Raw genomic sequence first — 26,146 nt, 5'->3', positions numbered from 1 at the left:
TGTAAAAGAACAACTTTGTATTTAGGAAATACACAATTTAGGGGCAAAGGGCATGATGTATCCAACTTACTATCAAATGGTTCCAAAAAAAAAATAAAACATAAATTTCATAGAGAGATAAAAAAGGAGAGAGAGAATAAAACAAACATAGTAAAATGTTACAAGTTGGTAAGTTGGGCAAAGAGTAGAACGAGAATTCTTTGTATTATCCATGCAACTTTTCTGCAAGTTTCAAATTACTTCAAAATAAAGTAAATTACTGACAGTGGAGGGCAAACACATGGGGATCAGCAAATTCAGAAAAAGGGAGAGACCTCCACCTACAAACCTGCAAACCTTCACTTTCACTGGGAATGGCTGATGCTTACCTGTCTTCTTTGATAACATCAACAAAATGGGCGTCTGTTTTCTCCCGGATGTTCTTGAATCTCAGTGGAAGGAGAGCTGACTGGTCCAAGCTCACTCCTGCCCACCTTCCCTTTTCCTGTAAGATCTCACACAGGGAGGTCTGACTGTTGGTGAGCTTCTCTTCGTGGGGAGGACTCAGAAGTCCATTTTGAGTTTTGGAATTAGGAGCTCCAGGAGCCTGCCTCAAGACAAGGGGAGTGGGAGGCAGACACAGAGGCTGAAGTGCAGGCATGTCACAGTGTTATTCCATCCCGGCCTCCACCACACCAGCCCTGCCGCACGACTGACCAGCACCCTCACACCTCTGTTCTGATCCGACTCTCGACCTCTCCACCCACCCGCTTCTCCCCACCCCCGCTATCTTGTCAAATTGCACCTCCAGGAGTCGAGGCAGCCAGGAAGGTGACATCGTGGGAAGGACCAGTAAGGAGGTGGAGAGAAGGCCAAGGAAGAGTTGAGGCTCTCGGAGCTTGCCAACCACAGAATCGGCATTGCAGAGGGCTGTGGGGGAAGCGGCGGGGGCGGGGGGTGGGGGGGCCTGGGGCGGTGGATACGGTACGGGGATCGATCAGAGGGAGGGCGGAGGATAACAGACGCAGGCCTCCCGGGAGAGTCAGCCTTTATAAGCTGTATTCAAAGGGCTCCCGGTTTGGTGCTTGTCCTCCCTTCCTCTGCGGTTCTGACTCTGTCTCTGGGTGAGACTTCAGTGGCAGTGTCCTCGCTGCCAGCCCTGACCCCAAGCCTCTCTTCACGACACATCTCTGCTCCTGCAGAGCCCCCTCGTGTCCCTGCATGTGCATGTTCTGCCCCGTGCTCTGGCCCCACAGACCTTCCCTGGCTACAGCAGTCCGCATCTTGAAGCTCTGAGTGCCTGCGAAGGCAGGCACGTGATTACTCCACTTCACAAGGGTGAGTCCTGACTCTCCAACCCGATCTCACTGGTCTAGTCAAAACCCAAAGGACGAGAAGGTATGGAATGGTGTCGCCCACGGGGAATTCTTCTCAGAAGTGAGAAGCCGACAAGACAGGAATGTCACCAAGGGTGGATGCACCGGGAGAGGAGCTGACGGAAAGAACAGCCATGAGCTTGTTACCTTGGTGCTGTTTTTATGCTCCTCTTGACAGCCGTTTTGGACCGCTCCTCCTTCTGCACCAGCTTCCGATTTGGGGGCGAACGTGATTCCGCACGAAGGGCAGGTCTACAAGAAAAACACATGCCGTAGGAACACACCCAGAAAGCACAGCCACAACCTGCAATCTAATCAAGTCTATCAGGTGCAATTGGTTGTGGCGCCGAATGGTTTTAACCAAGTGGAAGGCTTACTGAGCCACCTGAGCATGAATTAAAAACAAACCGGCCAAGTGAAAAACGGAAACACGACCACACAGACTGGTACATGAACACTCAGGGCAGCGCTATCCGTAACAGCCAGAAAGAAACAACTCAAATGTCCATCAATGGATGAAAGGATCAGCAAAGTGTGGAACATCCACAGGATGGAAGAGTATTCAGCCATCAAAAGGAATGAAACCCTGACACGTGCTACAACATGGATGAGCCTTCAAAACACTGATAGGTGACACAGGCCGGACACAAAGGACAACATTATTACATGATTCCATGTATATACAATATCCAGAGAAGGCAAGTTCATAGAGATAGTAAGGAGATCAGTGGATGAGGGGATGAAGGAATGGGGAGAGAGCTAAAGGATGTGGAGTTTCTTTTGGGAGGTGATGAAAATGTTCTAAAATGGACTGTGGTGACGGCTGTACAATCCTGCAAGTATACTGAAACCCACCAAATTGTCTACTTTAAAAGGGTACATTTTGTGTGAGTGTAAATTAGATCTCGATAGATCTGTTATTAAGCCAACAAACCGGCCACTAGCCTACACAAGTTTCTCAGGCTGTGTGTGACGGTGAGCTGTTTGTATACAACAGGCTGAAAAGTCAGAGGGACATGTTTACAGATGCAGGAATTCTCCGAAGCTTGAGCAATTAGCTGACCCAGAAAAGACAGGCGGAGGCTCAGCAGGGACAGGCGGAGTAGAAAGGGCAGGCTTTGCCTCTCACAGCCAGGGCGTGGAGCTCCCTGTTCAGACTGCGGACCTCAGTCCTCTCCCCTACACACAGGAGTGGGGATGGCTGCTGCAGACGTGTGGGAAGAACTAAGCGAGGAAGATGGCGACTCGTGGCCTTGCTCCCGGCGCTCAGTGCATGCTGCACCGACTTACTCTTACTATGGACGTGATCCTGCGTGCCGGCAGCCGCCACCAAGACAGCGACTAACGGCTGCGGGTGGAGAAGACGAATGGCAGCAGGACAGATCTAGCAGGACTCTAGAACAATTTCTAGCATACTAAGCACCGTTAAACACTGGAATACATTATAGAAGGCTAGATGTTATTTTAGAAAATTAAAATAAGTATCATTTAGGGGCACCTGGGTGGCTCAGGCGGTTAAGCATCCTACTGAGATCATGATCTCATGGTTCACGTGTTGACAGCACGGAGACTGCTTGTGATTCTCTCTCTCTGCACACTCTCTCTCTCTCTCTCTCTCTCCCCCTCCCTCCCTCCCTCCCTCTCAGAATAACTAAACTAAACTAACTAAATAAATAAGTATCATTTAGGGTCCAAGGGCAAGGATATGACTTACATCACATCTGAAGTTAGATTTCAGGCCTCTACTATATTAAATAAAAGAAATAAAGATTCTAAAGAGTTGTGTCATCTGGGAATCTGATGCAATGTACAAGTATGAACACTCACATTCATTTGCAAAGTGGCGATATATACACCAAAGCAGCAGGCCTCCGACAGGCCCAGCAGGATTCCCGAGGGTGTCCTGTGGTGGGGCGAGGGTGGGAGTAAGTGGCTCTGGTAGCGGCAGTGGTGGCTGCTCCTTTAGGGCCACACTGGTTTCGCAAAGGCCAACTGGCAGCCTAGGGGGAGAGGGGGGTACAATCCGGTGCAGGGGACGGTCAGAGAGACTCTAAGCTGGGTCATACCCTGAGGGTCTGGGGCTTTCCCCAACCTCTTGAAGACACAATGAAAGAGTAACAGCTACCTCTCTGGCCACTTTTTAAACTTCAAGGCTAGAGAAGTAGCATAACAATAGTTCTAGCTAGCTTCTAGAAGTTACTAGAGTGATTACTGGTGTGTAACACAGTGATCAGAGGCCGTATCATGGACCAAATCCTGGTTCTAACATGTAATAGGTACGAGACTCCCTGGCCTGTTTCCTCCTTTCTGAAACAGGACTGTGTCTCCCGCTACTGACCTCCCAGAATACAGTTGAGCAGGACGAGGGAGCCCCGTCCTGGCCCCGTGGGAGGACTGTGCACGAGCGAGCAGGAGCGCACATGTGCTCACCACACTGGGCTGTGCCTGCAGCGTCAGTAAGCACTCAGCAAATGCTGGTCCTTAACAGTAAAACCTCGGGTTCTAAAGACAGCACATCTGGTCCTTTAATGTCCTTGTCACAGACAGAGCAGCCAACCTCATTATCTCTTGGCATCGTTTGTTCCTGAGTACTTTTCTCTCCTCAAGCACAGAACATGTACTTTAAAAACAGGCCCTGTGCTTCTCAGACATTGCCCATGGCACCCTGGCGTCACACATGAAAGATGTTTTAAGCACTCAGAGCCACAAATATGCAACAGTGGCTATCAAACCTACTGGACACCAGAGGGCACACACCCTCTGTGAAGGAGTCCCTGGATACGCTTCGCAGGCACACACCCTCTCTCTGAAGGGTGACTGCGAAGGGGCTGGAAGAAGCCCGTGGAGACCAGGAGTGTCCAGGGGGACTGGCTGATCTCAGGAGCCTGGGACAACTGGGCAACCCAAGTCTACATCTCTGTGACAGAGAGAGGCCACGGGGCCTGTTCCCTCCCGTAATAAAATGTTCTAATACAAAGGTTAGGTCAGGTGGCCGGCCCACAAAAGAACCTCTGGGAGCAAAGGTGCAGACATAATGGTCATCATGCTCTAGCGACTGTGCTCTGGGAGGTTCGGGGGCTTGTCAGAGTCACACGTCAAGCAGCAGAGAGCAGGCCCTGTGGTCGGGACTCCCAGTGGCCTGAATAGTGCTCACTAGTCCCTCTGCATCCCCCCAGCAGCTTCGTGCAGGCAGTGTAGGCCCTAGGAGGGGGCGGCAGAACCAGCAGCCCCAGGAACTTGCAGTGCATGGATCCAGAGGATCCTTTCACTGTGCTTTGAAAATGTGGCTCTTTGTCCTTCTATTTCTTCCTCATCTACTTTGCTTTTGGGGGACAATTTTACTGATTAAATCTTTAAAACAAATGAAACAAAAAACCTTAGTGAAGTCTGTGCACTGATGGAGACTTCCTCACAACCGAACACTCCCTTCTGCTGTGTGGTGAGGATCCCCTCTGCGCCAGGGAGCCCCCCGCAGGCCACAGAAGGTGGGCTTGTCTCCCTCTCCACCACCCACAGATTCTTTAACTATTTTCCAGCTTCGTGTTCATCTGGGTGAAAACATCTCTTAAACTGATTTTTGCGAAGCACACAAGACACCTCTGAGGTGTTTCCCCACCCGTTAAACACCCGGCTCTCCTCCTACGGAGAAGTCCTCACTAGGAAGAGCATTTCGGACTTCAGGGAACTCTCTGGGGTACCTTACCACCTGGGAGGCAAGGTGTCCAACAGCCCGATACGACGATACGGGATTGAGAATCCCGATGTGCTGAGGGCACAGCAAGGCACAAAAACCAGGTCCTTATCCGCACAGTGTCTGGGGTCCCAAATGCCTGACAATTACTCCTCGTAAAAGACCATGCGGCCGCTCTGGGGACACAAAGCTTCATCAACAGGGGGAGTCAGACTGCAGGTTCGTGGTCGCTGACCACCATAGAGCCGTTCTCTGGCCTCCGTTCCTAACACAGGGAGGACCCAGGAATGACTCTGGCACTGTGATCTCCTGTGCCTCACTCCCCTGAAGTAACCCAAGCAGATGACCACCTCCTGGTTAAGTGGCACTGCTGGCAACTGGCACCAAGGGAAGCTTTACTAAGACCAGGCAGGGTCCCCAAAACAGAGCTGTAGGGGCGAAGGAGTGTGCTGGCTGCTGCCTCGGAAACCCGAGATCCCTTGGAGAACACCCAAGAACACACTCTGCATTCTCCCAGATGATGTCTGCTCCTGCCCCAGCATGGACGTCAGCTTTGGAGCGGAGATTATAAATACCTCTCCAACACACTAGAGCATAAATGCATTTGTTTTAAACCCATTTCAATGTACACATGCTCCATTCTGTTCAGAATACATGTCATAGAGGTAAAATACAGGTTTTTCTTCAAGGCTCTCTCTCTTCACGAGATACATCACTTCCAAGCCAACAGCTGTCCTTTTTCATAACTGTCAAGGAAGGGAGCAGGGAGACCTCTTTTCTGAGAATCGAAGAGGAAATATCAGAAAGGCCTGGCTTCACCCGTTTGGCCTGCTGAGTGTGACATCAGTGAGCTGTCCTGGGACCCAGAAAGGCAGCGCGTGCTCCCAAACTTGAAACCCAGGCTGAGCGTGGCAGACAGGAACGTGCAATGTGCAACGGTAAAGACAGACAGACTTCCTGAGGCCCACGCAGGGCTCTGCATTCTCTGCCGGTAGTCCTCAGAAGCAACGGGAAGCAGACACTGTGATCAGCTCCCTTCTACACATGAGGCAGAGAAGAGAAAGGACTTGCCCAGAGTTATGCAGTTAGAAAATGACAGAGGGGAGCTGAAGCCCAGGTGGCAGCACCCTGGACCCTATCCGAGCATGTGGCCTCTCTGAGGGAGCAGGAGTAAGTCACCTGCCTTCCCCTATCCTTGGCGGGCCAGTGCAGCATCGTGGAAGCTAGTGGGTTAGCAGAAGCATGAACACTTCCAAGTAGATGATTTCTGCAAACAAAATACTAGAGGAAAATAGAAGCAGAAATTGTTACAGAAGAAGTAAGGCAACTTAGAAGCTTTAAGAACAGAAAATGCACAGTCTGAGAGTACGGGAGGCAAAACAACAACAAAATAAAACAAAAACCTGTAAAAATCAGATGTAAGATCTCAAAGTCGTGGAGCACAGAGACATAGAACCCTACTCAGATTCCTGGGCCCTAAACGACCACTGGGTTTATTAAGGGAGGCTGATAAGGCAAGCAGATCATTACTGTGCTGTGGAAATATTCCATCAGGAAGTCAAAAGAAGAAAATGTGTGGTTATTTGGGGAAATTTCATTTACGTGCAGTACTTTACTGCCTGATAATACCAGTTAAATGACGCTGGACACATCTTCCAGTTCAATTCACATGTGATATATCACAGAAATACAGTCAACATGGTATATTTATATTACATAGTATGATTAGAATAGCACAACTACAGTAAAAAGTTAGTACACATACATTAGACGTTTACATCGTGAGACAACAGACTTACGCAGAGTGGGAAAGAGTCCAGAGAGCTGCAGGCCACGTGTCGTCCCCAACCGTCCCCACCACGTGTCAGTCCCCGCTTCCGCAGACGTCTGCACCTCACAGCAACCACAGCGCGCTCATCAAGACTAAGTAATTAACACTGCACAGAACTACTAAACTGCGCTACAGGCTCAGATTTCCCAGCTTTCCCCTGAGTGTCCGGTTTCTGTTCCGGGATCCCACGCTGCATTTAGCATCTCCTTGTCTCCTCCAGCCAGTGGCAGGTCCTCTGTCTTTCGTCTTTGGTGACTTGTCACTCCTTCGGTGTCATGGTCAGGTGTCATGTGTTCTGCAGACTGGCCTCAAATCTGCACTTGTCCAGTGTGATCTCACAAGTCAGCCAAGGTTTAGGAGTTGGGAGAAGAACCCCACAGAGGTGACGTGTCCTTGTCAATACATCACACGGCAGGGTGCGGGGGCATGCACGTGACACTGAGAGCCTTATTAATAGACATGCCAGCCTTCATCACCCAGTGAGGCAGGGCCCACCAGGTTTTCCACCGTGGAGTTACTATTCTTCTCTTTGCAATCAATAAATATTGGGGGGTGGGGGTGTTTGGAGGCTGTGCAAATATCCTGCTTCTCCTTAAACTTCTACCTACTAATTTCAGAACTCACTGAGGAACCCTGCCTGCAGCAAATACCATGGTGGTGTCCCAGTGATGGCTCTCTCCCTCCCTCAGCTGGAACTCTTCTGTGAGGGTAACTGTCGACCTCCATGGGACAGGCTTCCTCTGACAGAAGGAAAAACACGGGACTGGAAATGGAGATACAACCTGGAGTTTTGTTTTGTTTTGTTTTTTTAAACTTACTTCATATTCACATTTTGGAATCAGACTATTTATTTTGTAAGAATTTTATTAACATAGAGTTTACGTACCAAGCAATTTACCCATCTAAAGTGTATATAATTCAGTGAATTTTAGTATATTCACAGAATTGTGCAACCATCACCACTACCAATTAAACCACCAGTTATAATAAATACGTAGTGTCTAAACTACAGACAGATACTACCTTTCCCGTTTCTGTAATGAACTAGAAGGATGGCCGCTTCCTCAGACTGAGCCCACGGAGCCTCCTTATAATAATTTTGAGTAAAAATAACAAGGACATAAAAGAGTGACCATTTATTTAGAGTCATGAAAAAAGTCTCAGTGACGCCACAGAAGGATGGTCCCCGGAGCTAGTGACCTCAAAGGGAAAGTATTGCCCTTTTGATAACAGGACAGATCCTCCATGAATTGCCCCCATGTAGGCAAATCCACACCGTTAGCCTCATTACTGACTGTAAACATGTAGAAACTCCCTGTGTGCATGCAGCCCCAGGGTTCTGAATAATAGATTAAGGTTAAATTCACAGAGACTGGGCAAGCAGGTGTCTTGCCAATGAGGTCCTTCACAGATAAACCAAGATGCTCTCACAGCTCACACACGCAGTTCACTGGTTAAGACTGATGTGATAAAAAACCATCCACATTTCAGTTTTCGTTTTTTTGCTCTTCGCAGAGACGTCAGACCAGCTATTTTTACTGGCATGTGTAGTCTCAATCCATCCATCATCCACAGCATTCATGGAGAAGGAGCAGTAGACATCTACTGCAGAGCTCAGGTCACACTGCACAGGCCCAGGTGCTCCTGCTCCAATATCACATTTATGACATGGTCACGTCCCCTACAGCAAAATCTGAAGAACCTCCCTGGAGTCGGAACACGCAGAGAAGGCAAGACCTTCCTGAGAGAGTCAGTGACTCCTTGTGGGCAAATCAAAGCAGAGATCTGTCTCCTCTTGTCCTTCTTGACCCCCCCCCCCAACCGTGGTCAGCGTCCACTTCTCCACATGGAGTGAACAAACACATGTCCGGTAGTAAGTGAGCCTCCAAACCTAGCATTCATGGGCATGACTTCGGCTACTCTTCACGGCAGCCCTGGGAGCTCGCCATCCACTATTTCACTGTGGACAGAGAAACGGAGTGACAAGGCTTTGGGAGGGCTCTTTGATTTTAAGTTCTGGCTCTTTCCGTGGTACTAAAGCTCCCTTCCATGACACTGAGATTTAGAGTCCTTGTCTCCTTCCCTGGCTGCCCTCTTGATTCCTCCTTCCTCTACTCCAAACCTTAGAGCTTTCTTTGCAAGCTCAGGCTCAGACAGCTGGGCTCTGTGGTGTTGGTCGAACCCGTCCCGCAACAGGCTATGGCAGGGCCTTCCTGATGAGAAACCCTCACTGCCCCACTCAAGAAGCCAAGACTTGGGCGTGGGAAGCACTCCCTCTGATCTATGACATCAGGGCCAAACCCTTTATCCTTTGACGTCACTATTTTTTCTTGATAGGCCATCACAGACGAATTTATGAAACATTATGTAAAACTACCCCAGCTTTGAACTGGGAGACAACCTGCATGGGACATGCGTCGAGGGGGTAGACAAGAATACTGTGTTGACATTACCTGCTCCTATTCAGTCCTGCTCAGGCTTCTGAGTGCGGTCCTACGTGTGGCCTAACTCTGCAGAGCTACAGCTCTCTGTGTCTGATTCAAGAATTAAAAACCTGGGGTGCCTGGGTGGCTGTCATTTAAGCGACCGACTTCTTGATTTCAGCTCAGGTCATGATCTCACAGTTTATGAATTTGAGCCCCGCGTCAGGCTCTGTGCTGACAGCAAGGAGCCTGTTTAGAATTCTCTCTCTCCCTCCCTTCCTCCCTCCCCCCTCTCTCTCTCTCTCTGCCACTTCGCTGCTCATGTGCTCTCTCTCAAATAAATAAACTTTAAAAAAGAATTAAAAACGTAAGTCAAAAAAAATTATAATTATCTACCACATGCCAGAGTGCACACTTGGGAAAAGCATACGTTATTTAACACTTGGGGCCCTCTCGCATTCAAAGAGCTCACAGGAAGCTGCCCAAGAAACAAGCAAACGGGTAGGTTACAGCTGAATTGACCTTGGATTTGGAGATGGGGAGACAGCACAGTTAGCCAGAGGGGTCACACACAGGAAGCTGCAGTTCCGCCGCACAGGGCGAGGAAGAGAAGCCCAGAGAGAAGGGACGTGAGGAGCACCACGGGTGATAGGAGCGACGGGAGGACCAAGACACGCATGTTCTCCCTTGAGGAATATTCACTCAACACCTTTCCCCAGTTTCTTGGTTCCTGCCAGAAACTCCTTCCACTAGACAGTCATTCCTCCGAAAGGTGCTGCTTGAAAAAAGAAGTCTGTGGTCACCAAGGCCTGAGAGCACGGCCTCCGCATCCCTCTCTGGAGGCCCCAACGTGGCTGTCAGCATGCTAGAGGCTCTGAGCAGCCCTGGAGAAGAGAGACCCTTTCTCTTGCACGCAGCCCAGACTGCGCAGGTTTACGTGACCACACAACACTTTTCCGTACTTGATGCCTATTTCCGGCCTGAGAAACCACTGCTCAAGGGAAGGTACTTTCAAAGGACACAGTGCCTGGCACAGGCCCTTCCAACGAGCCGGGGCTTCCCACAGTGGGTGGGGAGATGCGAGGATGGTCACACAAATCTACATGAGAGCTGCGCTCACTGGAGGAGGCAGCAGCAGCCACGAAGGGAAGAAGTGCGTTCCCAGGGAGAGTCGACGGACCCTGACGAAGGAGAAGGAGGAAGCAGTCAGTGCTTCCAGCTAACTAGAAAAACTGACCGGAGTACAGACCACGTAAGGCAACAAACCAATGGCTCGTGTGAGGTGCTGACAGGTGTTTGGGTTAAACCCGCCCTAAGAACCTATGAGCAGGCAGCCAGTATTTTTTCTGTTGTGCAAAAACTTACTCGAAGGAAGGCCTTACACGTACATTAGAGTGTATATAACCCTTCAAGCAGACCTCAGTTTTCTGTCCTTCCAGCTCAGGACAATAGCTCTAAGGACTCCCTAAGTCACCCAGTGCTTCCTATTTGCAAGGCTTTCACAGAGGCCTGCTCTCACCTGATCCCGCAGAAACCGAAGCAGAGGGGCGAGCCTGTGCCCCGCTGCCCTAGATCAGCAAGGCCTGGAGTGGAGACCGCACCGTCCACCTCTCCACTCCAAGCGCGGGGCGGCCCCAGACTCAGATGCCATTACCCTCCCTGCACCATCAAAATGTCCCGAAGTTACACTTCAAGATCTTCCCTCCTGAAAGGGGCACAAAGATCTCCCACCACCCCAAATTCCTTTTGTCAGACACAGTTAACTTAATAGATCACAAGATTTTCAGAAAACTTTCAATGATTATTTGGAAAATTTATACACAGCAACAGAATACGCTAAATAGTTTTTGTCCAGATTTAAAAAATAAAGACATTTATATCTATAACTATAGCTATATACATATAACTAGAACAAGAAATGTTCTTTTGGGATAAGAGAAAACCTTTTTAGGGTAATTTAGCAGTGAATCGCTGTCACTAAAATCGGAAGGTATGTGCTACGGATAGAAACACACATACACGTAATCTAACATATCAGGCAAACACAACAAATCATTCATTTTTGGATTTGAGCTCTATTTTTCTATTTAAATGCAATTCAGTCTGAAGCCTGGAGGAAATAATTTCTCTCCAAATAATGAAACTGTACTTGGAAAACGGTGTTTTTAACGTCTCACCCCCCGACAATTCTCCCCTGTTTGTGTGCAGGGACAGCCCGTGAGCCTGGAGCTCCGCGTTCTGACCGCTGCAAGTCACTGCCCCACGCGAAGAGGCTGTCTTCAAAGTGTGCAGGCATTAAGGAAGTATCAGATACCTTAGCTGTCATGCACGTGCCAGAGCATATGGGGAAGAGGCGGTCTAGCACCCTACCCCGTGGGTCCTCAACCAGAGGGGGTTTCACCCTCCTTCACCCCTCAGGAGTCTCAGGGGTTACTGGACACTGTCTGACATTCTTGGTCACCATAATGGGGGGAGGGGGCGCTCCTGGCACGTGATGGTGAAGGCCACGGATGGTGCTCAATGTCCCACCGGGCACAGGATGGCCCCCACCACGAAGAGTTACCTGGCCCGAAACGTTCCTAGTGCTGAGGGTGGCAAATCCCACACTAACTTAACAAAGCACACGATAAAAATGATACCAGAGTGCTGTTAATAAAACTGAGCACAATTACACAAAATAACTGGACGGCAGGGACTATGGATTCTGGCAGAGGGAAAGGACCTGGACACCCACATTGTGGTCCCCTCTGAGCTAGCTCTCAAAGCGCTGAGTGAATGTGGACAAGCAGGAACACACTGGATTAAAGTCATAACACCAGGCCATCGTCCTGACCTGTTTGAGGACACAACAACACAGTGAAGTGGAACTGTCAGCAGTGCCTCTCTCTCTCTCTCCCCTTCATTTTTTTTTTTTTATTAAATGGAAACCTCAAATATTTCAACCGTAAAAATAAACCAGAGATACCAGTAGGGAAAATGAAATCAAATGTGGAAGCCAAGGAGCAGCTCATAAACTGGAGTGGTTTCAAATGCCCACGGTCCGTCTGCCATGTTAATCCCATGGTAGTTTATTATAACAGAAATGGGCACTTCTAGACAGTCGCCAGGAGGTCTCTGTTCCAACAATGAAATATTATAACATTCCTGGCAAGAATGCACTCTTAAAGTGAGCTACGCCACAAGATTCATCCACACCAACAAAGTTAAAATAATCGTACGACATTGGATTTCAAGAGACGTTAGGAGCACTTGAGAAAATGGTGTCTGCAGTAGGATACGAACTAGCTCTACAAGCAAGATGCGAGAAGAATCCCCTTTACTGTCGTTTATCATTAGCTTTCAAAAATCCCAAAAGACAGGGTAGGTATCAGAAAAAGAAAATAACAACTCGAGTAAGAAGCAAATTGATGCAGCATAGAAAGAAAATGGAGGTGCATATATGTCAAAAAAGCAAAGGTATTAAAAAAGGCAAAATGCTGGTGACTTCAGACTAAATTTAAAAACTGCAAAAACCAAATTGCAGGGCGTTCCAAGTCGTCTGCCACAGACCCAAAGGCCGCTTATCATTTCACATGTGCTACTGCAGAATTAATACAAAGTTTAAGAAGTAGGAAAAAAAAAAAAAAAACTAACCTTAAGGTTATCAAAGGTTTTGACAGTCTGCGCCAAGTCACTGACACTCCCTGGCGATGCTGTCCCCTGTCCCCTAGGGCCTGAGGACACCCGTGAGCCGTCAATGACCTCATAGCCAGAAAGCAAGGCCTCTGAACAGCTGCAACGAGACTCCTTCGCTCTCTGACCCGCTATCAGGTATGTCTTCAAACCTATGGATAAAAATTACAATCAGCACAGATGGAAACCACCGTTGGTTGAAATGCAGCTCGATCTTGCTCTCTATGCAGGACATGCTCCTGAAAAGTGGAGAGTAAAGTGAAAATATGAATGTCATATTTTACTACTGATTTCCGTGATCTTTTCAGAGACGTGCTGACTCGGGGAGAATGTTTGCCTCCAGAACACACCATTTTCTTATATCATGTTTTCTTTGAATTTTGGCTGCACATTTTCCCTTGAGGGCTGAAACGAGCATTAAAAACTTCCTCCATGAAAGGGTCACATGACCGCTCTGTGACAGCAGCCGAGCGGAATGATAGCCCACCCTAGACACTTGTTTGGTCAGTCTCTATGTAAGGGTGATCTAGAATACGGACCACTTTACCATGTCAGGATTGCAAAACTGCCACGAAAAACGAGACCATAATGTGCACCAACAGGGGTAACTAAAACCTCCCTTGATTCAGATTATTAAGTACGGGTCTTCTGGTGGATCTAGAACATGGATTCTGTCAACCTGTACTCCGTAAGAATTTAATTCGCTCACAAAACCCTCATTAAAAAAAAAAAAGTTAGTTAAATGGACAATTAACTGACATCTTTACAATTCTCGTTACAGGCTGAAATAACAGAAACATATGCCACACCATAAAGTAGCTCTAATGGGCAGGTAGCTCCCTGCTGTGGGTATTCAGAAGAACTATCTGCTGAGAAAATACTAAGGAGCAGCTTTTTCAGACAGAACTCAAGGCATTTCTGAAAATGAAGCAAACCTTATTTAAATGAATCCATTGTTAGTCCTTACTGAAATTTGACAAGACTGCAAATTTGTTAAGGGGAGTGGGAATGTATGTAATTTGTTTAAAAAACATTTATCGTAGGACTAGGGTATGTTGTTCCTAGAGAATAAAATCAAGAACACAATAGTTCCCTGTCCTGGAGAGTTATAAGCTCCAGCAGAAGGTGGTAATGGAAAAGCATCACACAAAGATTTGATCAAGAGGTGAGGTATCTACACTCCAAAACCCATACAGGTACTTATATTCAGTACATTTTAATAAATGCTTTAAAATTAATTACCTAATTACTTAAAGAAAGCGGGGGCAACATCTGGCTGGCTTAGTCTGTAGAGCATGTGACTCTTGATCTCGGGGTTGTGAGTTCAAGCCCCGCAATGAGGGTAGAGATTACTTTAAAAAAGTTAGCTGGGCGGTGCCTGGGTAGCTCAGTTAAGCGTCTGACTTTGGCTCACACGTCAGTGTGAGTCCTGTGTCGGGCTCTGTGCTGCCAGCTCAGAGCCTGGAGCCTGCTTTGGATTTTGTGTCTGGAGCCTGCTTTGGATTCTGTGTCTCCCTTTCACTCTGCCCCTCCCTGCTCATGCTCTGTCTGTCTCTCTCTCAAAAATAAATAAACATTAAAAAAATAAAAATAAAAATAATTAGTTGGGGCACCTGGGTGGTTCAGTTGGTTGAGCATCTGACTCTTGATTTTGGCTCACGTCCTGATCCCAGAGTTATGGAATCGAGCCCTGCACTGGGCTCCCGACCAAGCATGGGGCCTGCTTGAGATTCTCTCCCTCTGCCCCTCTCCCTGGCTTGCACTCTCTCTTACTCTCTAAAATAAATAAGAAAGTAAGGAAGTACGTAAATAAATAAATAAAATACTTTAAAAAAATTAAACAACCTGGGGCGCCTGGGTGGCGCAGTCGGTTAAGCGTCCGACTTCAGCCAGGTCACGATCTCGCGGTCCGTGAGTTCGAGCCCCGCGTCGGGCTCTGGGCTGATGGCTCGGAGCCTGGAGCCTGTTTCCGATTCTGTGTCTCCCTCTCTCTCTGCCCCTCCCCCGTTCATGCTCTGTCTCTCTCTGTCCCAAAAATAAATAAACGTTGAAAAAAAAAATTTAAAAAAAAAAAAAAAAAGAAAAAAAAAATTAAACAACCTAAAGATCCTGAATCAATTGTCTTTCTTCATTTTATGGTTAGGACACCATTTCATCATTCAGTCAGTTGTCATCTACCTAACTCCTCATAAAAATACTACATGGTGTTTTCAAGTCACCTGTTCTGAGACTGAGAATTTGACAGGAGCCCTGGAAACACCCAGAGAAATCCCAGTGCACATCCAGGTCACAGGTGGAAATCCAAAGACTGAGATAAGTAACTTCAGCTGCTGACCCCAAAGGAGACCCTAAAATGCTCACTTTTAACTAAGGTCCTAAACTTCTGGATGTTTTTTTTTTTCTTCAACAAAAACACACAATGTCCAGGATCAATCACATTCATAACGAAATATGTGTATAACCTTTAAATGGAAGCATGAACTTAAGAAGAAAAGAAAGAAAGAAAAAGAAAAAGAAAAAGAAGAAAAAGAAAAAGAAAAAGAAAAAGAAAAAGAAAAAGAAAAAAAGAAAAAGAAAGAGAAAGAAATGGAAGCATCAATTGGAATTTGACAGAGGAGTAAAAGTACTTTTGTATGAATTCCTCCGACTGCATCATAGATGACACCGAGCTTACTTGTCATTTTGCCTTGGGAGGGTCAAAAAATGAAATCTCTGGGGTGTCTGGGTGGCTCCGATGGTGAAGCATCACTCTTCATTTTGGCTCAGGTTGTGATCTCACGGTTCATGGGATGAAGCCCCATGTCTGGCTTGGCTCCTCGCTGACAGCACAAAGCCTGCTTGGGATTCTCTCCCTCCCTCTCTCTCTCTGTCCCTTCCCTGCTCATACTCTCTCTCTCAAAATAAATAAATAAAATTTAAAACGAAAACAAGGGCACATGGGTGGCTAGTCGGTTAAGCGTCCGACTCGGTTTCTGCTCAGGTCATCGTCTCACAGTTTGTAGGTTCAGGCCCTACATTGGGCTCCGTGCTGACAGTTCAGAGCCTGCATGGGACTTCTCTCTCTCCCTCTCTCTCTGCCCTCTCCCACTTGCTCTCTCTCTTTCAAAATAAATGAATAAACAACAAAAAAAAATTAAAACAGAACAAAATAAAAACAAAAACACCACCTCTGTGAGCTAGCCAGAGAAAAGTTCTACTTCTGACCTGTTATGGAGGCTCCATGCTGGAAGAGCTTACAACTCCGTGGAAAGGCCCGTTCCCCGGAACTGCTCTCATGGGCTCTCCCCTGACTGCACGACAGGCAGTGGGGCAGCAGGCAGGGAAGACCCGGGACAGCACGCGGTGCTGCTGCAGAAAGCCACCAGGGCAGGGGTGGAAGGAGGGAGGAGGGGGGAGGAAGGTAGGGTGTGAGGAGCTACCGCTGCCCTCGGTTCTTTCAAACCCAGGAAGAGTCCCCAGTAAGGTAACTGCCCACCCCCACCACGCAGCCCCAGACCTGCAAGAGCTAGTAAGGGAGGACTTCCCGGGAGGTGTGACGACTAAGGCAGACACGAGGCCGAGCCAGCCGACAAGAGCTACAGACTCTGCCGCACAGATACACGCATGAAGCTGAAGCCACACTTGAAAGTCGAGCGTGCCCCTCACCAGGGGACGTGAGCAACACGGCCCAGCCCCGCATCACAAGCTCTGACGCCACAGGGGGTGCGCATCCCCGAGGCTCGCTGCCGCTCCTCCCACCTGTGACTACCTAGTCGTTGCTCGTTCATCACTCACCAAGGTGTCCACCATACGCTGTGATAAGTGTGTTCACGCAACAGGTGTGAACACGTCAGCCATGACCCCTACCTGAATGCAGCTGTCACCTGAGCCGGGATCTAGATAGCGGGCATGTGTGAGTACAAAGTCCTAGGACAAGGAAGTGAGGGTGCCCTGGGAAGCATAGGAGGGTGGCGCCTTGCAGACCAGGGGGTGGTTAGGGAAGCCTCTGGAGGAAGGGCCCTCCAAGCTGAGGGTTGAAAGATGCAGAGTGAAAGCCAACAGGCCAGGGCCTGGGGCAGCTGCCATCAGGCCGTGGGTGTTGCTGTAAGGGGTTGTAAACAAGCCCTGCAGAAAGGGAGCCTTCGGCAGGCAGAGCTGAGAGATGGAAATGAATTTAGTATGGCTGGAACAGAGAATACATGTGGGAGAGCGGCCGGGGAGGAGCAGGGGCCCGTGCAGGGCACTACATAGACCAGCTCCGGGAGTCTTCAGGCTGGGGGCCACGAGGCGTGTAGGGGGAGATGGTAACGGGAGCATGAGGCTGAGGAGAGGCCAAGGAGCTGTGGAAACGCCAGCCGCAGTGGGTGATAAGGGAGTTAGGGGACACGGCAGTCAGGGAGTAGTGGTGGGGACAGGAACCCACCTTCCCCAAAGCGTAGTGGTGGTAGCAACACTTCTACAACAGGCCACACAGAGATGGGTGAGCACGTGCATTCTGCAGAGGGGCCCTCAGGCTCGGGCCTGCCACCGCTCCACCTGGTGACCTGGAGCAAGAGAAGACACCTCATCATAGTGAGGCTGGGAAGAGGACTTGCTCCCTAGGGCTGACGCAAAGACTGAGTCACACGCACGAAGCCTTTACAACAGTGCCTGACGCACAGTAAAACAGTAACACCGGCTATTATTCTCAACGTGCATGTTTGACATGCTTATCACTGGGAGTCTTCTCCATGTTCTTTCAATGTATAAAAACATTTGAGGAACTGTTAAGTCAACAGTTGCTCTTTGTTTCCTACGCAAATTTTTCTTTAGGGAGAGCCCCTGATGACCCACAATGCTGCTAGTGTTTCAAAGATCTGATGTGTGTATGTGTCCACAACAGGCAAAATGGGTAAACCCATTAAGTGTCCATACTTCAATGTGGAAAACCAAATTGAAAGTAAAACTTTTTGCCAAAACTAGAGCGAAACCGGCCCGATAAAGTAAGGGCAGCCTGGTGTGAACTATCCCAGCAACGAATCAGGACTGGACAACTGAGCCCCAGTGTCATCAAAGTCTTTAGTGAAAAGAGTTTATGAGAGAAGGATTTAATGAGTAACCACAATACACATGGACTCTGGGGTCCAAGTTCAAAAGAACGGCTCTCTTGGAGCAGAAGGTCAAAATAAGGCAGCTAAATGATTTATTTTGTTAAGTATAAACAGGAGATTAATAAGATTTCTTATATTCCTTCTCGGTAGTTGATTTTAAACCTAACCAGCATTGATGCCTTTTTTCATCAGCGTGGGTTTGCAGAGGCTAGAGAAGGGGGGACATGTTTCCTACCATGCTTCTACCTAGAGGAGGGGCTGGTCTGTGGCTGCGTGCATGAAGGAGACTGATGTGGTTAACGTTCTTAAGCACATCATCAATTCTTTGAGGATGAAAATTGTCACGTGCACAAAATCAGTGCTTAGTTTTGGTGATCGTAGTGTAATTTGAGTGTATGCCAAAATCCACTTTGGAAAAGAAAGACTACTGAGGCCTTCTTTCTTTATCATGGTCTTTTCCTGCGGGGACCTTGCTTTGGAATGAGACAGGCTCTATTACCCAGAATCAAGGACCTGAATGTCAGTTTAGCAGAAAGAGGAGAATGATCAGGAAGGAAGGGATGTTTTGAGACACAACCCTGGGAGTCAGCAGCATAACAAAGGCCTAGGCACCTGCATCACTCATGACTTGAAACAATAAACCTAAGAGAGGCAATCGGTTTGGCCTAGTTCATAAACATTCTGAAAAGTTATTCCACTTTGTATTCTATTTTTCTTCATAACTAGGTCTGCAATGGCCGAGTAGCATGAGGATTATTTAAACTAAAATACAGTCAGTCAATAAGGAAAATAAAGATTAAAAGGGTACCTAATCTGTCAAATAACCAGGTCCTATAAAACTATAGATACAATATTTCATAACTGTCTGTTGCTTCTGCTTAAGAAGACCAGAAGTTTTGGTGTGGAAAACAAAACATTTTTCACCCTGTTAACATTAAAACACTCTGGATGGGTCTCTGTCCTTTCTGCTCCTACGTAAAACCACTAATCACAAGGACTGATTCATCCTGGTTCCCGCAACACTTGACAATAAATCACAAGTTCCTATGGTGAATGGGTGTTGGTAAAACTTAACCTCTTTTTAAAAAATGAAGTCCCACATAATAAAATATGAAACAGCCACTCAAGCAGGTGAAAGAAACAAAGGTTGGGCACCATGCCTGTTTAACTTGGTTTTGACTAAAACTTTAGGCTAATAAAACAAACTTTTGAACACACACACACACACACACACACACGCACACACACGCTCTACATCCTGCTCTGGGAACAAGTGCTTTCTGCACCCAGTTTCCCTCTCTCTACTGGTAATAAGTAAATATGCTGCCATCCCAGCCAAATGTGATGACCAGGCACTTAGTGACCGTGTTCCCATGTACTGTCTTCTTCACTTTCAAATTTGGCCTTACTAAATGCTATTCTGCTATATGCTATGTTGCCGAGTATAAACACTGCAGAGTCCAGTGGTGAAAACTTCAGAGATCCATTCCTCCCACCTCTAAAACCCTCTTGAATTATAGTTTCATGCCACAGGCCTTCACAAAGGCTACAGAAGTAAGTTCTTTGAAGGAAAACATTTGACATACCCATAAAGAGCCCACCAGGTACTATCTCATTCATCATGTGCTCAGTTCACTTACCCAACAAACTGACTATTTATTGAGTACTTACTGAGGATTAGGAACTAGACAGTAGTATTCAAGGGAATGCAGACGGGAAAAAGAACACTCTGGTTTTAGAGACTGAGCGTGGGTTGAAAAGCGTGACTTAAACACTTGACTCCAGTTCCCTCATCTGTAACATGGAAACACTAGGAACACAACAGTAATAGTGTCTCACAGAGCTCTTGTGAGCATTAAATGAGTTGACACACATAAAAAGGGAGAGACAGTGCTCTTCCTTAGAGCATCTTCAGCAGCAACTGAGGAGTAAACTGAGGAAAGGCGGGAAGTGATGTTCACAAAAAATTCAACTGGGGCATGGAAGGATGTCAGTGAGTGTGAGGACAATGAGTAAGTGATTACACACATCTACAAGAAGAGAGAATTACGTGCATTCAGGTCTGTGTGCTGATGGGATGTTCACACGTGACAAAGGCTTTCTAACAGTGAGTTTTAGAAAACTAACCAAAAATATGAAGGTCTATGATAACTATCTTGGAATACTGTAATATAACATAATGTAAATAATCAGAAGAGGCCGTGAAACAAGAGGGCTAAAAGGAAACGTGTCAGGAGAAGAAAGAGAGCAACAGTAGATGGTAATTCACCAGAGGGTAACATGGAGCAACACCAGACATAAGGGAGCATGTCAGCTTAAGTCTGAAGCAGGCACAAGAGGAGTCACAGACTCCTCTTTCTTTCCCCCAGAGAACTGAGAAATCACAGTTGATTTCAATAGTTAATAGTTAAACTAATAACTTAAGAGTTGCAGATTTAAGTACAGAACATAGATGATGAAAAAGAGATTCTAGGAACGAAAGACTCAATTTATGATCTGAGGATAGTGGCAGCCAGTACCTGAAAAAGAAAGCCAAACAAAAGAATACGTTGAAAATAGAAATAAAGCCATGTGACTGATGCTCAGAGAGAGACGCCAGTCCCCAAAGGCCATGAAGCGTGTGACTCCACTTCTATGAAATGTTCAGAAGAGTTGCATCCATGGAGACGGGAAGCAGATGACTGACTGGTTGCCAGGGGCAGGGGGAGGGGGGAACAGGGTTTCCTTCTGGGGTGATGAAAATGTTCTACAGTTAGCAGAGATGGCTGCACAACTCTGCAAATGTACGAAAAACCAGCGAATAGTGTGTGCTGGAGTGGTACATTGTATGGCGTGTGAATCATACCTCAGGGTAGGTGGTTTGGTTTTTTTTTTTTAAAGAAAGTTATGTGAATTTCAAGATGCAACCGTTCTGAGATACAGAGAAGAGGTAAGGCCAGTACAGAATACACACACTATCCATGGGAATTCAAGGTAAAGGAGTGGGCGGTGGCAGGTAAAAGAAAAACAGAAAGACTGGGAAGTAGCTAAGAGGCCAAAGTTAGGGTAGGAAAACATATATGTATAAGAAACAGGCTGAATCACCCTGAATAACCAAAAACTTGACATGGCAAGAGCTCAGAAGTCTGGAAGAGATTAAAGAAAACAAAACACAAGTGTGACCTTCACGAGCTACCTCCCAGGATCATCAGATTTGCACTCTTGACAGCTGCAGTGTAATCCCAGGGAGCCAGGCGACACCCGGGCCCACTGTCTGCTGTGACTACCGACCTCTGCCTCCACTCCATGCGCGGCACAGAGCCCGAGGCTCGCTCACAGCGACAGAGGGAAGGCTCGGCTCAGCTTCCCTGGCTGCCTGGCTTCCCTGGCTGCCTGGCTTCCCTGGCTGCCTTCAACACCGTTGTTGTTCACTTTTCAGCCAGACTAGATTCATTTGCAAAGGCATTTCCTTCAGCCACAGGGTCAGGCTACCCGCAGAGACACTTCCTGTGAGCATCTTCAGCTGGGAAAAGGGCAACATAGCCGGCCTCACCTTACCCGCACCTGGAAGGGTCCCACCATGCAAAGAAAAACATGCAATTCTTAAAATTCCTGCTTAGACTTCCCTGGGAGTGGCCACACCTGTGCCTTCATCACCTGTTTCTGCATAGAAATGCTGATCCGGCCTTCCAGCTGGACTCCAAATCCCATCTGCAGTACCACCACGTGCTTGCTGTGAATTTCCTCACTTTTCAAGTCAGTTCTCAATTCACATCAAGGTTGAACGTCATCCTCTCTCTTTTGAGGAGCGTTTTGCATGCCGGCCGGAACAGGGACCAAAAGAGCTTCCCAACTGCATCTCCTTGTTCCCCAGAGCACATGGCACACTCGCTCAAGCCACGACAACGGAAAAACCCAAAACCCCTATTTTCTGATCAAGAAGCTGTATCTTCTCTGGCATCTCTGATTTCTCTCATTTCATTTCAGCACCGGAGGCAGTCTCCCCTTTCTAGACCTTCCCCAGAAGATCCAAAGCTGTGCTTGTGAGGTCTGTCTTTAATAATCTTACAAGTGCTGCTGGGTGTGAGGTGAGAAGCCAGAGTGGGGCCACACTGCCACTGGGGAAGCCACAGGCCGGGTGACTAGCTCTCCCAGGCCAGACTCCCGCCACAATCTGTGCCTCCAGAACATCACAACTATGTTGTACACTCCTGAAAAAGCAAAACTGAAAGCAAAACTAAGCAGTGGGGAGAGAGTGCCCACGTGAGAGAAGAGGACAGGGGACAGGGCACATCGACACACAGAGCTGGGGTGACAATCAACAGCCCCTCATCCACCAAAGCAGGTGGAGAAGTCTTCAGCAGTCGCCTGTCCTGGACTGGCAAGTGGAGGTCTGCTATAGAACCTGAAGGACAGACAGAAGTGCGTTCAGATTCCCCGGGGAAGGAAGGTTCTGGACAGGGCAGCAAGTCGCTCCCTGCCCGGAAGTGCCAGCCCCAAACCACACAGCCGGGTGCTTGGGGAAGGAATACATGAAGAGCAGCAGATAACCCCTCAGGAGAAGAAAGAATTATTCTGAGCAACACTAGACTCAAAACACAGAAACACACACTGAGGACCTCACGTAAAATGTGGTGGCCACAGTCTCAACTTTGTACTGTCTAACTGAAATGTGCTGAGGGAGTAGAACTTAATTTTCTTATACACACACACGTGATAAAGAATCATAATGCACACTTTAAGATCTTACAATATTGGTCAATTATACCGCAATGAAGCTGAAAAAATTAATTACAAGAAACACAGAAATATACTAAAATATTAAGAGGAAAATGGATAATGGGAAATACTCATTTTATAAATTAGGTATTTTTGTTATTTATCTTTAAAATAAGTGTGAATATTTGAATTTTTTACAAAATATCTTAGACATAGAGACATGTAAGGAAAAATAGGCTAAGCATCAGGGTCCCACCAGTTAAGAAATAAAATGTCATCTGCCCTGTTAAGGCTCCCTGTGGACTTTCCTCCACTGCAAACCCTTCTCCCCGACAGAGCACATAACTATTCTGAATCCCAAGTTGCTATGCTGTGTAATGCTAAACAATATGCAGCATTACAGGGTTTTTTTTTTTATTTGAATAAATGACATTTTACAAGTTTTCTTGTGAAAGTTGCTTTTTCTAGCTGAGCATCGTGTTTGAGATTCATCCTTACGGAACTGAATGAATTGCATTCATTTATTTTCGATACCATGAAGTTTCCCACTGAATAAATATACAACAACTTAAAAAAGAAAAACTGAAAGTATTAAATTAACACTACAAACTGTGTTCTGTTAAAAATAAAGAAATACGATAAACAGGGCAAAGATACACTTAACACAAAAATACCACTGATCAAAGAATACATCATAAATATAAATGTAATAAAGAAATGGGACTTGTGTGGACAGGTTTTTAAAAAAAAAATCAGGGGAAGAGATCAAGGCTGAGAGAAAAGTTGCTGGAAACAAGTCCACAAAATCAAGCTCAGGGTGGCAGGGCCAGGCTCCACAAAATCACACTGAAATGGAAAAAAAAAAAAAAAAAGAGAGAGAGAGAGAGAGAGAAAGAGAGAGAGAGAGAGAAATGAAATAAAAGGAATACAGAGCTCTTCAAACTGCAAGTTAACAAGGCTGAGAGTTAACAACTCCATTGTCCCTGGTCAAGAAAGTCCTCATGACCACTGCAGATCTAGGCCGATATGCCTGCCACTTACCCCAATTAACAAAGGGACAGAGGGCCCCGGGGAATAAACCAGGACCGGGCTGACTCACAGCCAGGTTAGAGGCAGACAGAGGAGGCCCAGTCAGGTTATGGGCTCGGCAATACGGCTCGGCCTGATATTTCGTCCACGCACAGCTGGACTTAGAGATAGATATGAGAGGTGGAACCAGAGGAGAAAGTTCTGGATGGTTCCAGAAAACCAAAGAGGCTTGCATCAAAGCCCTGAAAGCAACTGAAAGTGATGAGATACTATGGGAAGTTAGTTACTAGAGTGTATTACAGGGATCTAGACCCAGCTGTCCAAAAGAACAGCCCACGATGATGGAAATGTTCTACGGCTGTCGCGGGGGAGTCACCAGCCACAAGTGGCTGCTGAGCACTCAAAATGTGGCTAGTGTGAGTTGGAGAGATGAATTTCCAATGTTTTTTTCATTGTAACTTAAATTTTCAAGAGCTACATGTGCCCAGCTGCTACTGTACTGAATGGTGAAGATCGACATCCTTCCTTACTAGAGAGAAGGGACGGACTGGCAACAGAAAGCTCTTTCTTAACTTTGTTAAATAGAGAAGAGGTGTAAGAACGACCTAAAGAAAAATGGGTGGAATAAAGAGGACAACTGCATGTGAAACCAGTTAAGTACTGACTTTTATCTGTTACAGACGACATTTAGCAGCAAGTGCAGGGGAGAAATCACGCTGTACACTAACAGCAGGGGAGCAGACTGGAAATGGGATAGGAATGGATACTGTATCAAACAAAATGGTAGGATCATCTCTAGGAAAAGAGGAGACAAGCACTGAATATATTCCAAAAAGATGAAAATGGATTGAAAAGGTAGTTCAAACATCTAATTCAGACCCCATCGTACATAGCTCAACCTTCCTTGACATATATTATCCCTTAAAAAATGTTTTTCACGTGCCTATTTAGAAGATGTGCTGTATTTTCCACATTTTATACACTTCACCTTTTACTACATGATTCCTAAAAGCAGTCTGTGAAACGAACATGGGACCTCTCTGATCTCTCACACCCATTAAAAGCAACACATGTAGTAAAACACACCGCTGAACACATTGCCATTTCGTGGGGGTTCTCTCTGACTCCACGGGGCTTGAATGTTTAACTAGGCACACAGCCACAGTGCTAACAGGATTTGGCACACACTGCTGAGCCAGGCCAGGCCAAGGTTTCAGGAGTCACTGACCCTTCTGCTGAGGCTTCAGCCCCGGGCAAACTAGTAAAGCAGGTAAACAAACTCTGGCCACCTTGGCCGACCTCCCCTTTCTTTCTGCCTCTCCAGGATCCCACTGCCTCCAGATGCCTCTCCTTCCAGCCTATGTACTGGGTGAGCGCTCACCAAGCAGCCAGGCATGATCAAGGGTCTTGTGAGCACCGTGAAATCACTCAAGCTGAGACCAGGGACTCCTGCCCTCTGCTTCCACAAGCCCCGGTGTCACATGACTTATTTGCATATTATGCCTTCCTGACCTGCACGCAGGTGACAACATCTAGTGCCCAGTCATATCCCAGATATTCTTGTATCACATGATGTTGCCTCCCGCCAAAGTGGCAGGCTCCAGCACAAAACTCTGTTTCACCTGGGATCATCACAAATCATGATGCTCCTGTTGGGTTCTTTGAAAGATTTCAAATTCCTTGAGAACCCATAATAACATGTTCCTGAAACCATAGGTTCTCAACCCGATCAGACCCAATGGCTCCTTTTTATTACATTTTTATTACATACTTCATTTGTAATGTCCTCTTTACCATCCTAAATAAAATTAAATTTATGGACAGTATATAACCCTTAATCACAGAGACCGCTAAAAAAAAAAAAAAAAAAAACACCTCTAACAATTTCCCAAACACCTCCCTGTGCAGCCTTGCTTCAAGCCACCCTAGAATGCAGCAGTGGGTGCCTGGCAAAGGCAGGGCAGCAGCAGAGCCCCCGTCCTGTGGCTCTCTTCCCAAACCCGCCCCTGCCAAGAGAGAACCAGCTTGAAGGCTAAAAATTCCACAATCCTGTATGCGTGTATCTGCTACATGATTGTATATATAACGCATGAGTATGTATGAACGTATCTGCCTTAATTTAAAAAGGAAACTATTTCTTAACTTATCCTACTCCTTCTTTCAACAAATAAAGTGCTCCTGAGATCTGCCAAGAATGTGGAGAGTCCTATTACAAATGATAACAATACCTTACATTTGACTATGCCTTACTGATCTCGGCACCTACAGTGCCTAGCTGAAGCTCTAACACAAAGGACATTCAGGTACGTGAAGAACTGAATCACTTCTGTAAAGCAGTGGTCCATGTGCAAACAGTAGGAACATCAAGGAAGGGCAGA

The 26,146-nt window shown here is 46.9% G+C and overlaps 1 protein-coding gene across 10 annotated transcripts in view; it reads right to left on the bottom strand.

Annotated features, from left to right (window-relative positions):
* ADCY9 (adenylate cyclase 9) overlaps nt 1-26,146 on the bottom strand; it is a 171,042-nt gene that overhangs the window by 23,446 nt on the left and 121,450 nt on the right. For all 10 annotated transcript variants that reach the window (XM_045047974.1, XM_045047976.1, XM_045047980.1 and 7 more), the window contains 3 exons: nt 12,934-13,124; nt 1,503-1,607; nt 369-586 (listed from right to left, as the gene is read on the bottom strand). In XM_045047974.1, the coding sequence (XP_044903909.1) occupies nt 369-586; nt 1,503-1,607; nt 12,934-13,124 (514 nt within the window). The remainder of the gene's footprint in view (nt 1-368; nt 587-1,502; nt 1,608-12,933; nt 13,125-26,146) is intronic.

The sequence above is a fragment of the Felis catus genome, chromosome E3 (genome assembly GCF_018350175.1).
Source record: "Felis catus isolate Fca126 chromosome E3, F.catus_Fca126_mat1.0, whole genome shotgun sequence".
NCBI lineage: Eukaryota > Metazoa > Chordata > Mammalia > Carnivora > Felidae > Felis > Felis catus.
Note: the sequence above shows the minus strand (reverse complement) of the source record. Positions and strands in the feature narration are given on the sequence as shown.